General features: G+C 32.8%; 2 protein-coding genes across 6 annotated transcripts in view; one reads left to right on the forward strand and one right to left on the reverse strand.

Annotated features, from left to right (window-relative positions):
* LOC148623800 (uncharacterized) overlaps window positions 1-17332 on the reverse strand; it is a 51987-nt gene extending 34655 nt beyond the window's left edge. Inside the window, exons 1-6 of one of the 2 annotated variants that reach the window (XM_088565911.1) lie at window positions 17272-17332; window positions 9816-9981; window positions 9470-9682; window positions 7421-7631; window positions 4958-5079; window positions 1442-1772 (exon numbers count right to left, since the gene is read on the reverse strand). In XM_088565911.1, the coding sequence (XP_088422037.1) occupies window positions 1442-1772; window positions 4958-5079; window positions 7421-7631; window positions 9470-9682; window positions 9816-9953 (1015 nt within the window). In that variant the 5' untranslated portion in view covers window positions 9954-9981; window positions 17272-17332. Of the gene's footprint in view, window positions 1-1441; window positions 1773-4957; window positions 5080-7420; window positions 7632-9469; window positions 9683-9815; window positions 9982-12803; window positions 12940-17271 lie in introns of those variants that run through there. The other variant, XM_088565912.1, reaches the window with a different exon arrangement.
* Window positions 17333-17479: 147 nt separating this feature from the next.
* The window catches only part of LOC148623801 (tyrosine-protein phosphatase non-receptor type 21-like), a 36731-nt gene continuing 36177 nt past the window's right edge, over window positions 17480-18033 (forward strand). For 2 of the 4 annotated variants that reach the window (XM_088565913.1, XM_088565915.1), the window contains exon 1: window positions 17480-17596. The gene's annotated coding sequence lies outside the window, so the exon portion shown is untranslated. The remainder of the gene's footprint in view (window positions 17597-18033) is intronic. The other 2 variants (XM_088565914.1, XM_088565916.1) reach the window with 1 other exon arrangement.

The following is an 18033-nucleotide window of genomic DNA, read 5'->3' on the forward strand; positions in this document are numbered from 1 at the left end:
TAAATAAACAGTAAGAATAGAATTGTCAAGGTAAAATCCTACTTTGAAATAGTGCATAAAATTAAGGTCTATAAAATGTAGTACCAGTAAATCAGTACCATTTCAAATATGGCATTTTTAAGATACAGCACATCACTTAATTCCAAAAAATGAATTGGTCCAAAAAGTATACAAACCATTAAACCATTGTAACAAACAACTTTGTAAAGTTTGAAGTATACTGAACAAGGCAAGAAACATGTTAAGACAAATGGGCTGACATTTGTTTATGTCTTTGACAAGATAAAACTTAAAATCCAAATGAAATATTTTCATTTATTTATTTAACACTACTTCCATGAATTAAATTGAATTCAAGGACCATGGTGAGCAAGCACACAATATCCTATCTACACACCCACATATGCAGTCTTAAGAAAAATAATCTAGTCCCTATACTGCAGACAATTTTACGAAGCCAACAAAAGCAAAATTTGACCAAATTAAAGGAGTAAACATACAGTACATAAGATACAAAACATTAAAATCTGTATTTGAAATGGTGGAACTCCATTTGTAAAGCCGAAAAAAAAAAATAAAATAAAAAAAAAAAAATGTTTGATCCAAAAGATCTCTCAAAGATCTTATTAAATTTCTGCTAGGAAAATTACTTAACTTCTCGTTAAATTCGTAGCCAAATAGCATGAAAGTTTATTGTCATTTATTTTTGTACATAACAGTTGGGTGTATATTAATGTAGGTCATAGGTCACTACATTTGTCTTTGCTTATCAGCAATATTTATGATCTTGAGAATATTATTCATGCTATCGATTAACTCCTCAGACACCAATACTTAACATGACTGTGAAATAATGACATAAATTGTTCATTCAACTTTTCTGCTTCCAATAGCTAACAATTATATTTACAGTTGAAATACTTATTTGAAAATATCTAAATTAAACTGTCCAATATAAAAGAGTTCCTTTTTGGATTGTCTCGAAAACATATGCTTGCATGATAGCTGAAAAAAAGTAATGTGTTTTATTTTATATGTCAGATGCCAATACTACTTTTAATAATATACCATTTAATTTGTCCCTATTCTCTAACACAAAAGTGATAAAAGTTTACAAAATCCTGGAAATAACCCTGGTAAGTACATGGGACAAGAATGGGTTATCATAATGTTTTGTTTATGTGAAATACTTACATGAAAAAATGTGGTAACTGAATTCATTTTGTAACTTTTCAATCTTTTCTGTTTAAAAATCGTGTTAAATGAATTGGGGTTTCTAACTTTTAGCACTGTATAAAAAGGCATTATGTATTAGTTTTTGATATGTACAGTTTAAAATTTGATTTTTTGAAGGGACATTTTCTTATGGTAATATCCCAAACTTACATTCATTCTAATGCACATAAGGTTATTGAAAATATAAATTATATTAACTGTATACCATTTGAATTTCCATATCCATTCTGACTTCTTTGATTATTATCATGTCCAAATCTGTTTTTGTTTGAATTACTATTACTGCCAAATCCAAATCCAAATGGATCATTGTCAACAGGTTGGGTGACAGACTGTGTCCTCATTTGTGGTTTGCTGTAAGAACTACCAATACCAAAGCCAAAAGGATCCTCTGTCTGCTGAAAACCTACAGCTTGCTTTTCTTGTACTTTTTTAGCATTAGCAGCATTCAAGTTGTCAATTTTGATCAGCTGTTCTGATGTTTCTGTTGTCAGTTTAGATAATTTGAACTGGTATTGTTCAATCTCATCGGCAGTCTAAAACAGAGATGGGCAACAATTACACATAATAGCAATTTTAGATTCTAAATTCACATATACCCCGATTTTTAGCAGTAACTTACAAATATCTACACAAGATTATTACACAATATTTTCCGTATAATTTAAGTCCCCCTATATCATTGTGTAACAATATTTTTCCTTTGAAAGCAAACAATAATTAGCCTACAACATAGCTTCAAAATTCAAGATGCTATCAACTTCAAAACACATCTGTAGCCTCTGCAACAATAAAAGGGTTCTTGCATAAATATTTGGGAATACTGTAAACGTATTAATATGTACCAATTTTCACTATTTTTGCGATGGACACAAAAGCATGAAAAAATGTACTCACGAAACTGATTTTTAACACTTTAGAATGCAACTATTTCTGGAAAAGGCAGAAAATGATACCTGGGACAAAAGCTGCAAAAATTAATATGTTTACAGTATATATATTGCACTTAAAAGCTAATGTTATGTCAAATTCAACTCTGGACAAAATTCAAGCAAGAACCCTATAATATAATAATCTATACAAAGAATGCTTTTTTTTTAATTATATATTTTCACCAAAGCCCTTTATATCAACATCAGGTATTCTGAAAGGGCTCAGAAGGCCTTTATATTGATATTAGGTTTCCTGGTGAAGCATACAAGCTTCATATCAATATAAATGATTTCTGGAGGAGCACACAAGGCATTCAGTTGACTCGTTGGACGCCTGCCCTTCTTGCCCTTGGCTGAGCGCTTCTGCCCTTTTAACTTAACCCAAAATGCCCTTGTGTTTTTTTTTTATATATCAATATCATTTTGTTAATTAGAAGATCCATAAATCTGACAAAAGGTGTTAATTGCTGTCTAAACAAGTAAGGGAAAGTTTTTATGACCAGTAAATAATCCTCAAGAAGAAATATGGATCCCGATTAGATCTATCACAATTTTATGGGCAGCCAATCATTTAATAATGGTTAATTTCTACTGCACAATTGATTAAACAAATACTGTCAATTTAACAGGTCTAAACTGTGTTGAACCATGCATGTAAACTATTATACAAATCAATTTGTCAGTTACCTTCCTTACAATATTCAATTTTCCTGTATTTTCAATAGTACAGTAAATTTGCCAATAGTTGTGTTTGCAATAGTTCTGGAAAATACTATTTATTTAAATAAGTGATAATTTTGGGTATTGGTAGCAGCAATCTTGATCATTTGTAACATTTCTGAAAACACTATACCTCATGTTCAAGGGTCTGGAAATTTTGACAGCCAATGTCGGTCATTTTATCAGATGTTTGTGTCTGTCTTTTACATGCTCAAATCAAGAATAAATTTATAAAAAAAAACATTATAACATTTAAAGATAAATATTAGAATTTGTGTTATTTCATCACATACTCTATCTTTATAAAATATCTGAACATGTGAAAGTGTTCTATTTCAATAACAAGTGGACGGTCTTACATGTAAACTAAACATTGTATCTCTCGGGCTTTTTCGTCAAATTGGCAAACAGCCAAAAACTTCCAAGATAAAAAAAAAATGTTGATTATTAATCAAACAAAATCACGAATACATTTTGTATATTGATTTAAATGGGTTGTTGACTTGTGTTAAAAAGATTCATTCCATAAACTAATAATTACATATTACGACTGATTTGTAGTTTCAGCACCATGTGCAATTTTTTATGTCCGATATTGAAAAATCGTTGTCGGTCATTTGCAAAATTTGTTGGTCAATGTTTGACATTTTTTACCGTTTGACCTTTGCACATGTTATGCAGTAATTGTAATGAAAATATGTCCAAGATGTCCAATTAAGTAGCAGTGTTTCTAAAAACCAGACAAAAGATAATTCATTCATGTAAAAAAAACCACCAAATTCAGTTTTATTTCTTGTTCAGAAAGAGTTACTGACCACATAACCAGTCTTACTTTTTCATTTGGTTGTTGTGCTTTTGAGATTAAAATCATATAGATTGTACATGAAACTGGCACTTTGCAAGAGTTATTGTTCTTGATTTGGTTACTTTAGGTTGATTTTAGTGTGAAATGAATATATTTTCTCAAAAGTGCAGATCTGAATATGGAAATGATTATTATTAGGTAAATATATAGCATATGAAGACTGAAAAAAAAAACCATCGTTTGTTTTGTGGGTTTTCTACACCATGAATCACTTTACCTTTGGCAGTGTCTGAATTTTATAAGGACAGGTACTTAAGTGAAATAATGATAGCTTATATGCTTACATGCTCATAGCAGTTCAGTGATTTCAAATTAACACTAACAGAAAATATGGCAAAAGCCCTCAAAGTGTTGAAGTGACTGGAAAAAGTGCCCTTCTCAAACCTGAAAAAGTATCCTTTTCAATTTCTAGCTAGAGCAAAGTTATTGATATTGATATCAAGTCTTCTGGAGGAGCATTCATATCATATTCATATCAATATAAATGTTTTCTTGAGGAACACACAAGGCATTGATATTGATATCGAGCTTCCTGAAGGTACAAGCTCTGATCAATATATACTGAATATAATATGTCAAAATCTGTATCACACGCAGTATCAACCCAAGGGACACTGACCCTCAGGGTGATATAGGTCGAGGGTTGACTAAAATTAATGCATAACATAAATTCTGAATTCATGTAATAATTATTGTAGAAATGAAGATATTTATGTGACCAATGTGTTCTAGAAAAAGATAAGTGTAAAACAGTCTTCGAATTTAGCCAAGGGCCAGTGGTCCAAGCCCCTAAAATTATGTTCTTAGGAAGACCGATGGACTTCCAAAAATATTGGGGTGTTGTAGTGTTCTATTTATTTTTGGGTTCTTAAACATATCTAAATACTCTGAATCAAATGAGTGTTTGTTGTTATGTAATTCCATTATAACAGGATGTTATTACTAGACATTGATTCAGATGATCTAGGACTTTAAAAAAAATGTTTTCATATTTTTGTTCGGGCCACTGAAAAATTATTCAGACTTCCAATTTTTGTAACTTTGGAAGTCCGAATGGCATCTGTCTAAAAAATTTAACAGTGAAGACTGGTAAAATGACTGTAATTCTGCCAAAGCTTATACTGGAGTTAACCACTTGTTTTTAAATAGAGTTCTTTGGTTTAGTTCTTTAAATAGTACTGTACTATTGTAATATGGTACACACCTGTTTTTGTAACTTATTATAGTCTTCTTTTAACTGCTTTAATTCCTGAGCATCCCTTTCTCTCAACAGATTAAGTTGCTGGATTTTCTCTTGGAGTCCGCAGTCTGATCCTCCAACTGAAGCTAAAAGAATAAAGGAATATTCACCTTCTAAACTTGTGTAGCCTGAAAACCACAACACTGAATTCAATCATTTTTATAATATAAATGGTTTTCATATTACAGATCAAGTAAATCTAACATGGAATGCAATAAACTGACTCTACCCATTAAAATAATTGTTGTAAGCACTGTGGATTCCACTTAATGGAGAGAAACTAAAAAAAAAAGAAAAAAACAAAGCCATCCCCTATCTTATCCATGTAAAAAAAACCTCTCTTTTTGCATAGCATTGAGTCAAAATTTAGAAAATTCCTATAAATTGCATAAATATTTTTCAAAATTTACACCAAAATGAACTTTAATGGATAAAACAACCACACATTGTTGGTGAAATCCTTCAGTTTTCACTATAATATTTTCTTTATCCTTTGACTAAACACTAACGCAGGCATCTAATTAGATAATCTGATATGAAAAAGAAAATATTCCACACTATAATTGGGTATCTTCTCCTAAAATGACAATTTCCATTAATTGCATATTCCTGTTAAAACACAAAAAAGACACACCATTGACAATGGGCACATACATTTGTGTTTACTGAGTAAAATATAGAAAAAATTGTCTGCATTTTCAAATAAAAAGCTTCACAAATTGCAGCATGATACGACCACAGCATGTCAAACTGTTCACTTGGGACAAGTGTTTACACAATACTTGTTTTTGACACACTTAAGCATAAGGACATACAGTTCAATACTGGTTTGGACACAATAAAGCGGAAAATTTTTGAAAATCAGACCATATTTGTCATATTAGAAAAGAAATAATTCCTTTTGGGGTTAGCTTTGTACTCATTTTAACATGGGTTTGGCATTTATATTATCATATTACACCTCGCTATCGCTCTGTGTTAAATAATCAAATTTAAATGCTGTACCCATGTTAAAATGAGTACAAATCTACCCCCAGAAGGAATTAATTCTTAATTAAACAGAAAGTGATAAAACCCATATGCTAACTTCAAGACATCAATTATTATTAGACAGATGAAAAAGCAGGGAATTCTATATGTCACTCTTATAACTTATTTAAGGCAACATTCACATTACACTTACTCTGATAGGTAGCCTTAATGCTATTTAGGAATAATGAACAACTAATATGTCTTTAAACTAATAATCAAGGGGCAACATGATGTCGATTGCTCAGTATGGCTTCTCCTCTATGACATTTGAATGATGTCAAGATTTAAGAATCCCAATTATTTAATCTGAGTTTGCTTACATCCACTGAAGTTTGTTTGTTGGATTCTAGTTTTAGTGATTCTACACTGCCCACAAATATACCTCACAAATAAAAATTAATCCACAGTAAAAGTCATTTTTTTCCTGAAAAATAGGCTATGCAATTTACAGGATCCACTGTAGTTTTAGTTTGACTCATTAAAAAATCAAGTTTAAATAACTACATAATGTAAAATTACATGGCAAGATGTTTTAACATTTAATTGCCATTTCAGATATCTGATAAAAATGTATAATAAAGATACTTTAACTACTATTTATTTTAAGATATCTTAAATAATATACAAGTAGAAGTAGCAAGCTATGTCATGTTAAGAATACTCCAACTCAACTTTTCCTGTCAAATTAAGTTGTATGGTAAATAGGAAGTACATAAGCGACAAACCTGGAAAGTGGAGATATGGTACAAGTCATGAATATAAAAGCACTATACCAATTAAAGAACCTTAGTGAGCGTGCTTACATACCCCATGCGTCCCCATGTTGGATACTCAAGTAAATTTGTTTGTAAGAGAAATACATGTAGAAAGATCCTGATCAAAAAGGAATTAGTGTTTTTTCAGGCTTTAGACCTTTATCTTCTCACTAAATTCTTTTACTCAGAATGGTAGTTTCAAACTCCAGACTGTGATTTCTTTGAGTTTTAATTAATCCAAAGTAAATATCATTGTAGCAGTACAAAACGTAAACTTGACTTGTAACTGATCATGGTGAACCTATATACCAACAATCATGTCAATATCTGCAAGCGTTTAGAAAAAAGTCCAAAAAACGGTTATTTGTGTGAATTTAGCTAAGTTCAAGGCCCGTAATTTTGGTAAATATCATTGGAGCATAATGAAAGTTATACTTGACCTGTAACTTTTCATGGTGAAGTTGTATACCAAAAACCATGTCAATATCTGCAGGCGTTTAAAAAAAAACTTAAGATGACTGATGGACGGACTGATGGGTCGAAAAACATTATACCCTCAACAACAGGATCTCTTAAAGCATTTTTGAGTTATTGTAAGGTATGCCTGTGAACAATTCAGAAGGCATGACCATATGTCTACCTGATACATTGGCACTAGAGGCACTATCTCCAATTTTCCTGATATCATTCTCTAATTGTTTGATCTTATCACTTTGTTGATCAATCTGAGCTCTCTGTTGATTGCTGTACTCCTGTAACTTATTGTAATCACTTGTTAACTTCTCTAATTTCTTCTCAGATTCCTGATGTTCACGTTGAATCCTCTCAAGTTCTCCTTGCAACTGTCCTGACTTAAAAGTAAAATACACAACCCCATTAGGTCAGACTTCAAAATATTTCTCTTTGCCATAGCCTTTATGCTAAAAAAGATTGGGTCTTTTTGGTAGGAAGGTAAATTATTTCCCCAAAATCATTCCCAGGCATGATTAAAAAAGAAATTAAGAGTAAACATGAGACTCCTAGAACCTGAATCGCTCACCTCTTCAAGGCAATAAATTTAACAAGAAGTTGTCAAATAATTTTTAATCAATAAGACTTTGGTAGGATTTATTATAAGATCATTTCTTCAATTAAAAGTTTTTATCTATCATAAGATATTGGCAGGCTGACAACTAAAAAAAATATCTGTTATTTTTCATCTTTCAAGGCCAATAACTGTTACAAGGAATCGTCTGACAACTTTGATCCCTTGAAGACTATTCTTATAATAAGAATCTTTTCAGCAATTGAAAGAATTTGGCTAAACCTGACAGTTTTGGAGATGTATGCCAAAAACTACTGTCTGACCCCTATGTTCTATTTTTTTTGTAAGATTGGTCATGTTTAGGATGGATCAAAATAAACACAACTTTTGTGCAAGGTACCTTAAGGAACATCTGTGCAAAGTTTCATATATTTCCACTCAGTAGTTTCAAAGGAGATTTTTTAAAAATTGTTAAAGGACAAAGACGATGAATGCCAATAGATGTGGCAATAGCTCACATGGTCTTAGGCCAGGTGAGCTACATTGTAAAAAAGAAATGTAGCAGTAAAATCTAGATTTGAAAAAGCAGAATTACACTAAAAAGTGAACAAACTGTCTGCATTTCATGACTGAACTTTAATGTTCAAAAGATTTATACTTTGTAAAGATTACAATGCTGTGATTGCTAATATTTTTTGTTGTTTATATTGTAACACCTATCGATAAGATCAAAACTGCTTTTGAAGTTACTAAGAAATGTAAGTATACTGCATGTTAGAAATCTCATATCTTCTACAGAGACTTGTGAAAGAACCAATTATTCTTTCACAATTAGGTAGTAAATTCCACTTGTTGAATTTACCAGATGAAAATGATGATTTCAGTAGCAAATACTGGAACCTTTACTTCTAACCAAGATGACTCTATTCTACTGTCTATTTTAAAACAATATTATTATATAGATAAAAGATTTTATCTAAAAGTCAGCTTTAATTTTGTCAACAGTATACAAAATGTTGTATCATTTGTGTTTGTGATACAAAATGTATTTCAGTTAGAATTACTTTTTTTCAGAATGAAAAAAAATATAATATGGGAAATGTCATTTGATGTGTGGGATATACTGTAGCATCACAATAATGTAACCTTGAGGACTATTTCATTAAAAAGTGCATTGCATGTATCTTAGCATCCTTTAAAACTCTTACATATATATATATGCATAAATTTAGTACAAAATGTATATGCTTTAACAAACTGTTTGAACACAGATGCAACACATCTTTCATGGTTAACTTTCCAGAATGACTTTGTATTGCCCTTTAAATGATTATATCTATTAAATGCTCTCATTTTGAAAACAAAATATAACTCGGAAAATTCAAAATAAATAACAAAGTTGTTGTCTTGATCACTCATAAAGAAATGATCAAAAAATTGTGGTAATGTGTTTTTAAGAAATACAAATGTACTTTGTCATATACAATGTAGTTCATAATTGTAAGTTTAGAAATAGTCACAGTTGCTAATATAAATTTTCATGTAAATGAAACATTCAATGGAAAAAAAAAGGTTGTACCATCATTTAAGATTTAATGTTTAAACAATCATAAAATGTAGGTTTTGTTTCTATATATATTTATATATGTCTGCTAGTATTAAAACCTTCTTTATTTCTGTTTCTAGCTGAGATTTTGTATGTGATAACTTCCCATCAAGACAAGACAACTGATTTTCCTTCTGTTGCAAATCATGAGCTAGTTTTTCTCTTTTCTTCTCCAATTCTTGACAATCCTCTGACAAATTCTGATTCTCTCTTTTTAAGCCTGAATACTGATTTTTTTCCTCTTCAACTTTACGTTTTTGAACTTGAAGAGCCTGCAAAACAAAGTAATTAAATTGTTGTTGGAGCACATGTAAATATAAAATTACTAGTATATCTTTTGGAAATAAGATGCATTTCTGCTGTTCAATGGCAATCAGAATTTTTGTTTTCATTCAGACAACATACCTGTTCAAGGCTATCTAGTTGAAACTGCTTTTGCTCTCTTTCCTTTTTTAATCTTTCCAACTGTGACTCGAGTTGGTTGATTTTCTGGAGTGCCTTATGTGGCAAACCATCTTTCCACTCATCTTGGACCCAACTCATGATTTATATTCTTACTTGAACATGTCTCCTGAAATTTACAAAAAGGAAAAGAAAACGATAAACAGTTAGTGAAATACAAAGTTGTCATACTGTGTATTTCTGAAAGAAAGTCTAGATTTCAATATTTTGCAAACTTATGGAAATTATATGCCAATTAGTTGCATAATGGTACTGATGCTGATCGTTATATATAAGTTAAAGATGGGTAATCATGGGATGGTTATCCGTCCATGCCAGACCCGACAGAGTAGTCAAGGATGTTAAAAACCCCCTTAGTTAGTTATCATGGGATGGAGTGCGTGGGGTGGATGGGGTGAGGAAGTGGGAGGAGGTGGTGGGAGAGTAGGTGGGCCAACTCAGTAAAATGGGTCTGTCACTCGAAAATGGTCTTTTTTGTCCATTTCTGGCCATTTCTTGCTACATGTGGAGTTCAACAGGAGCAAAACAGGAACCAAAGCACATTCATCCCGCAGACTGTACCCTGTGAAGGACACTGAAGCCAAATAAGGTTCGTTACAGTCAGGAGTGCCCTGAAGGGTCACTCCTGTGAAAAAATAAGGATTTTTTCCAACTTTTGGCCTAAGTTGGGACTAAAACTGGAAGTAGTCAATACAAGGGGTTGACATAGAAATGGTGGTGACAGACATCATTCTTATTTAGATTTCAGGCAAAATAGACCACTATACATTAGTTCTGCTCTGCCGAGGGGTCGAGAAAGGAACTCTACTCCCTAAAAAATTCCACATTTTTGGGCAGCAGAAACTCGTGACCTCTTCCTATAACTCTTAAGTCATTATTTTTTAATAAACTCTATATCAGATATCCCTACTTTAAAGCAGGAGGGAGGCTAAAAAATTATGGGCACTCCGCCATGTCCCTAAGAATAATGTGTTCAAATTTCAAAAAGATTGGATTAGTTTTACTTAAGTTTTTGTAAATAAACTTAAGCAGTCCTTTCCTTCAAAATTCTCAATGACTAGCCAGAATAATAGAGGACTGTATAAGATTCAACTAGCCTGAAACAAGAAATATACACATCATTTCACTAGCCTGTATCAATTTTTACTAGCCCCGGGCTTCAGGTTAGTGGCTAAAGGTGAGCAACACTAAGTTAACTTCAACAATGACACTGATGATGACAGGGTGATACCATTATATGAGAGAAGTAAATTTTGCAACTGTATAAAAATATCTATTTGGCAGTGCTTTTTGGCACATTTATTTGTCAAACAATGCATTAATGCACACCATATTCATGGCATGGGTAAAAGAAGGAAGCTACAAAATGTACACCAATTGTTACGGAGGTAACAATACCCAGACATTATCTGAATAGTAAAATGGGTTTTAAAAATTGTTATTGTTGTGCACTGCAATAAAAACATCATCCTTAATAATATCCTACATCCTAGTCTAGAAAGTAGGATACTTTTAGGATAATTTATGGTTTGATAAAAATTTTAAAGAAATGGATATGTGGATACAATGTTTGTTACATGCATTCCATGAATTATATTCAGGTTACTACAACCCGAAAGAGTACACAGAGTCACCCTTACATGAAAAATGTGTTATCAATTATCAGAGATCATATGGTCTATAGAAATAACAAGAACACTGCATGCAACAGCCCACAAGTGATACACCCTTTTTCCAGGAAGAAGCCATATGAGTACAAAAATGCATCCCACAACACAACATCCCTATAGAAAACTTAGTGCACTATACCAGCAACCTGTGACGAATAGTTATTAGTAGCCAAGAAAAATGTGACAAAATTATATACATTAGGCCTGAATTAAAATATTGCTATAACCAAACTGACCCTTAAAAATCTGTGCGACAGACAAAATTTAATGGCTCCTAAATCAGAGAAATTTTATTTTAATATTGTTCATGATCCGGTGTGTTACAGGTACGTCTCTGCTGCCGATTTGACTTCTGACCTAGATAGACTACATGCTTCAATCCCACATTATTAATCTCTTTCAAAAAGCGTTTTGGGTGTCAGGTTTCATCAACAGCATGGTTTGCTGATACGTTTTCCAGGATGCAATTTTTCACGATCTCCCAGTCCACCTGAAAATGGGGACAAAAACAAATATCCTGATTGTTAACAGGTGGTTTAAATTTAATACTAGATGCATAAGGGACCATGTTTTCAATGATGATGAAATAATGAAGAAAACTGATATTGTGACCGTCACTGTTTCCAATAAAAACGTGAAAGAAACATTTGAACCAGACTTCGCCGAACTGATACCTGTTGTGAAAAACTTGAAGTATGTTATCTTCTCCATAAACAGAGACTCTAAACATGATACAGGTGAAGAAGTTTCAAACACAACTGCCAATAGAATTGATATAAATATTGTGTTCATGCAGAACATGAATCAGCAGTTACAGATAACAAAAAAAACTCCAAAACGGAGATGAGATATAGAGAAAATGAATGGTTGGCACTATTTATTAAATTAAAATAAATATATCCTTCCCAAACCTATCTCTAGTTGCCATTAGTATGCTCCTTTAGGATACAGGGGCTGCCCCACTCATTGCAATACTTCTTTCTCAAACAAAACCTAATTTATGTGGCCTGTTTGACCTTATAGATGACATTGTATGTTCCACAAAATATATATTCCCAAGGATGGCATATCTATGTTTGAAGGTTCCAGAGGTCACATAGTTCCAACCTCCCCCTGAACTTGTTCAATCTCTCCTCTCTCCTGTCCAACCACCTTTTATCAAGTTTTCTGTTCTTATCTTTATTGCAATTGGAGGCAATGTACCTGATTCCCATCCCATAATTCCACTTTCTGGCCCTTTTCTCATTGCCTCACATCCTACCTGTCTGACAGTGGGTTCCAACGCCTGACCAGTGAATAGAAAGTACCATTCCATGCCAGATCATTCAGAGGTTAGAAAATTGTCAAGGGCCGCCCAAATCTATTTAGCATAATTTTATCATTGAAATACAAATGCTTCCATTTAGTTTCGGATCATTTACATTATTTAATATGATGGCATTATCAGCATTGCTGTTTATGGGGAAATTTTCGTTACATTTTTCTCATTAACTACAAATCACAGCAACAATGTAATTCTTACACAAGACAAAATCTAAAGTCCAGGGTCAAATACCACAATAAGAAAAGTAACACCCACAAACCGCCAGCATCTAGGCATAGGTCATTCTTCCTATAGTTAAAATGAAACCCCACCACATACAGTTTATTGTTTAGGTGTCTCCAATCCCAGTTTGGACATTACAGGAATAGCACTAGTTGATTTCTAAATACATTCTATTGACAGTGTTCAGTACATATTTAAATACATTCTAGTCAATGTTGATTTATACTTTGTCTAGTCATGAGCAGTTTTATTAGATCTGATGTCTATGCCTATGTCTTTTTTTGTTTTAAATTATTTGACATTCTAGTCAATGTTCATGTTGACACTGTTCATAATTAAGTCAAATATAAAATGTTTTTTTCTTCTTCAAATTTCTCTTCTGATTCAATGTAAACACAACATTTCTCAATGCTGATAAAATAAAATATATTCCCTACCGACCTCTCTCAGGTACAGTTGGGTAACCGGTTACTGCAAACAAACAATATTTTAAGGCTCGCCTTACCACTGTCAGGAAAATTCAAGTATACTGGGTTAACCCCACTCCAGTGGTCAAAATATGAAGTCTGCAACTTAAAATTCAAGAACAATTGATGGGCAGGTTTTGTTTCTATACATATAGCATGGATATTTATCTATTAAAGAAAATAATCATGATTGTAATTGCTGACCAGGGGAAAAAATTAACCGATGCCCACTCGCCAATGGCAACCATTTTTTCTATTTTAGTAGCCCAGCTGGTGAATCGCAAAAAAAAATTATTGTAAACAAAAGTTGTGGATGGAGTTTTTACTGGTTACTATTGGATCAGAAACGTAGTGTCCCTAGTTAAATTTTATCGGTAACCAGTTCTAATAATACGGAAATCCTTCATAACCGATGTCAGTTTCTTTTTTAGAATTGCTAATTAATTTCCGCATCCGGTATTTCATAAAATGTGGAATTTTTACGTACCAAAATTTTGTCTGAAAAAGTCTGGGCTACCAACTTTTTTTCTGGGCAAATTGATTTTATAGTTTAGTAGCCCAGGTGGCTACTGGCCTCAAAAAGTTCATCTTGACCCCTGCTGACCTATTTAAGCAATGAATAAATAAATGACATGGGTCATTGATCGCCATCATTGTTTTTGTTTAACCTGGTTCTGGTGCAGTGGTGTTTTTGGTCATGCATGCATTATTACCTAACTTAAATGATGAATGCCTTCTACAAAGCAGACCATTAATCAATTCTGTTTAAATGCATACAAGGATTTTAAGGGTGTACAGTATATCACTAAGGCAAACGTATGATCCACAAACACAGGCCCCTGTTCTTCGTTACAAAAAGGCAATGGCTGCCTGTCCATGCATTTGTGGACGGGGAGCCTCTACAGGCTAATCGTCCACACAACCGGTTTGAGTCAATAACAAACGGAATCATAACAGAAATGGTTCATTTATGTTAGTAAAGTGGAAATAGTAAGAAATTCTTTACAAATATATTCAAAATGATAAAAATACAATTTAAATCGTAACTAATGTAAAAAATAACAATTAAAATTCATTCAGAATTAATATAAAATACATGTTTAACAAACTTGAAAGACTATTTTAAACGAAGTTTGCACATCAAAGATTGTTTTGGCATATGATTCAGTCCATCACATTTTAAATCATAATGCTGCCATTTCAGATGGCAGATGTGAAACATAACCGTTCACACTGGTCCTTCTTTGTAGAAACTAAAATTTTAAGAACATTCCATGCGTTTTTTAACACATAGGATATTTATATTTTCGACCAAGATTTAATTTTTTTCAAACATCTGGTAAAGTTGTTGCAGCGACTTTGGCACCAGTCATGATAACTGCTGTGACTTGTTTTGTGTCTGACCAACATAAAACCTGTCCATTTTCAAGCACAGGGGCTTGCTCCCAATATCAATTATGCAATGAAACTGGTATATATAATTAACACAAACAGAAAACTGTTCAGTTCATTAAATGTGAACGGAGTTCGCGATGACATTAACTTTTGTGGATAAGTTCAACAACATTTCGTAACAAATCGGGCGTTTCCGTACGTGTGGACGTTTAGCCTGAAGAGGCTTCCAGTCCATGAACGCATGGACGAGGAGCCACTGCCTTACAAAAAATCTAAATTTGTGATTACACTCAATCCTTTAAATGCTGATGCTTTGAAACTTGAATGGTTCAAAATTGTTTTGCCGGTCTAGCCAGTGATTTTGTTACCCTTTTATTACAGCCGAATTTTGGCAGTTTCCCCTAGAGTCTTTTCCCAAAATGTTGAGAAAGATTTTCACAAAGAGAGAAAAATTCCCAATTTTGAAGCGAAGTTTATTCAAAGTCAGGTAAGTAAGCCGGTAAAATGTTCCTCTATATGTTAATTCTACCTCCTGATACACTATTTGCTTCAATTCAGGAAGTAGAAAAGGAAGAAGTAAATGTCAAATTGTACATGCTGGGTTGTCGTCGGTTCATAAATCTGGATTCGCACTTGATGTATTTCTTCGAGTTTCTTTCCCCTTTACAAAGTTCCTCCTTGTTTACTTTGGAAATGTTGCATAACTCGAAATATTATACAAAAAACTTACAAAGATGCCAAAGGTGTCCAAAAGATTGGCACCTTGTCAAACGGATGGCTAGCATGACTAGTGAAAGCGCTACTACAGGGGTTTCATTAATTTTTCAGGCAGGAGTTACTTTACAGAAAGTAGGAGGTACCAAATATATTCAGCAAGTGGTCTGGGACCCCTTAAGGTCCCCAGTGGGTCCAGGGCAATGTCCTGGAAGCTCCTGGATGTTAGCCTTTTTGAGATTTAAATTTTGACTTGAAAAGTCTGCAATATTTGCTTCAGTATTGTTTAAAATATATGAATATGAAATCAAGATATATGATGAATCATTACTGATTTAGTCTCAAAACCCTGAAATCCAGGAGCTCCCCATGATTCCAACCAGATTCATTTCTAGACAAATGCTGATAAACTTTGTTAACTGTTTAATATTATGCCATTTTACAATGTATATGAAATTTTGATAAATGTCATATTTTGTTCTTAGGCTTTTATTCACTTGTTACAAAATTTGAACACTTACACATGCAAATAAAAGCATAGGAACATAACTAAACATTTATTAAATGAAATTTCATAACATGTGGTGGTTCCTAGTGCTGATTAAATAATTTTCATAATAAAACTTTGTTGTTTATTGTCTAATTATTACTGTAACATGTAGTGCAATTGCATGTGTCTTATTGTGAATCTCTTAGGCTGGTATGAGGAAACTTCAAAAACACCCTGAATCACAGTGATTCATAACAATTTATTTTTTTCTCATGAAAATACAACATTGTCTTGTCTAATCGAATTCACCAATGTTTTCTTTTATAGACACTGTATGTTAAATTGTTGTAGATTGAAGCACTTTACCAATTAACCCAAATAATATCAGTTGTGTAATTTCGCCGATCTACGATTGCTCCTTTAGGCAGAGAGAATCGGAGGCAGAAAGGGCTTGAATTATTTGAGTTATTTACTGATTAGATTCTGATGCGGACCTCAACGAAGACACCCAAATAAACAATAATAAGTACAAGCGATCACAATTTTGAAGACATAGCCTACACACAGAACGATCTTAGGTATCTATTTACTAGATTTTTCCTCATGATTTTTTTTTGTTTTTATTTTATTCTGCCGGTACTAGACGCTACCTGGGTAAAAGCACTGGATACTGGCTGTTATTGAAAGCACTGCTACTAGGGAAATTACTGATATTGAAACATCAAGCGATGATATAGAATTAGAAAATGATGTTGAATAAAATCATTAAACAACTTATCACTTGCTGTATAAGAGTTAAAACAAAACTTATTTGGTTTCAATCTTCATTTGAAATATTTTCCCAATTTGTTAATTTTACAGCGAAAAATCCCCCCCCCCCCAAAAAAAGGGTGGGGCTGCTTTGAAAAAAGGGAACAAAATTACTGCTAGCACTCTCTATGGTGTAAGACTCTTGATGTCCTCCCAGCAGCCAAAGAGAATGGTGATTTAGCCAGGCAAATCTGTTTTGAGAATCAGCACTGGAAATATTGCCTATTGGTGGTCAAAACAAAAGAAAATATCTCTGTGTGTTTTTGTGTGAGATTTAATGAAAAGTGAAGCTTATACTAGAACCTACATTATTCTCCGTTTTCAAAAATTCCCTCTTGAATGAATGCGCATGGGCAAAATTTCAAAACAAACAGTTGTCGCAATAATATGATTTAACATATCATAAATTTCGAGTAATAAATACAAAAAAATATATCCTAACCTAAATTTAGATATGTTTTGTGAGACTTATTTTTTAAATTGTTTATTTCTTTGTTTTATTTTACGACACTCATGGAACTTGATATTTACGGTATACTGTGTCACCGATGCATAATGTTGATGAATTCTACCTGTAAGGACACACCTGAATTACAATTTTAATCATCAAGTTATTCATGTTTAGTTTTTTAGTAAGTCCATTTTAATGTCTCTTCCTCTTTGTCGGTGTGTTTCATGCTTTAAATTGTAATCTATGGTAGTAAAAATATAGTTCAATCTTACTGTAAAATGACATTTGTTTATTTACGTTATTCAAATGAGCAATGTATTATTCATAAATAGACATTTAAATTTAGTTAGAGCAGACCAGTTTATATCCAACTTTGATTAAACACATAAATTGTTACGGTCTGTACGAACTTGTCTCAAGCTTAAGAAATGTTCGATTGAAACATAGAGTTTACTGTTCAATTATGAAACAATGAGATCAAATTAAATGCTTTGTGTTTACTACCCAGTTATCAGTCAAAATGCCCCCCTTTGGATCGCTATCCTTGTCGTGGTAGGGGGGCTTGCGTGCCTCAGTGATCCTAAGAGCTATGGCAGCTGGAGTTTTTTCTCCTGGTAG

Source organism: Perna viridis, chromosome 2 (assembly GCF_037379345.1).
Source record: "Perna viridis isolate PV_CMFRI_1.1 ecotype Kerala chromosome 2, ASM3737934v1, whole genome shotgun sequence".
Taxonomy (NCBI): domain Eukaryota; kingdom Metazoa; phylum Mollusca; class Bivalvia; order Mytilida; family Mytilidae; genus Perna; species Perna viridis.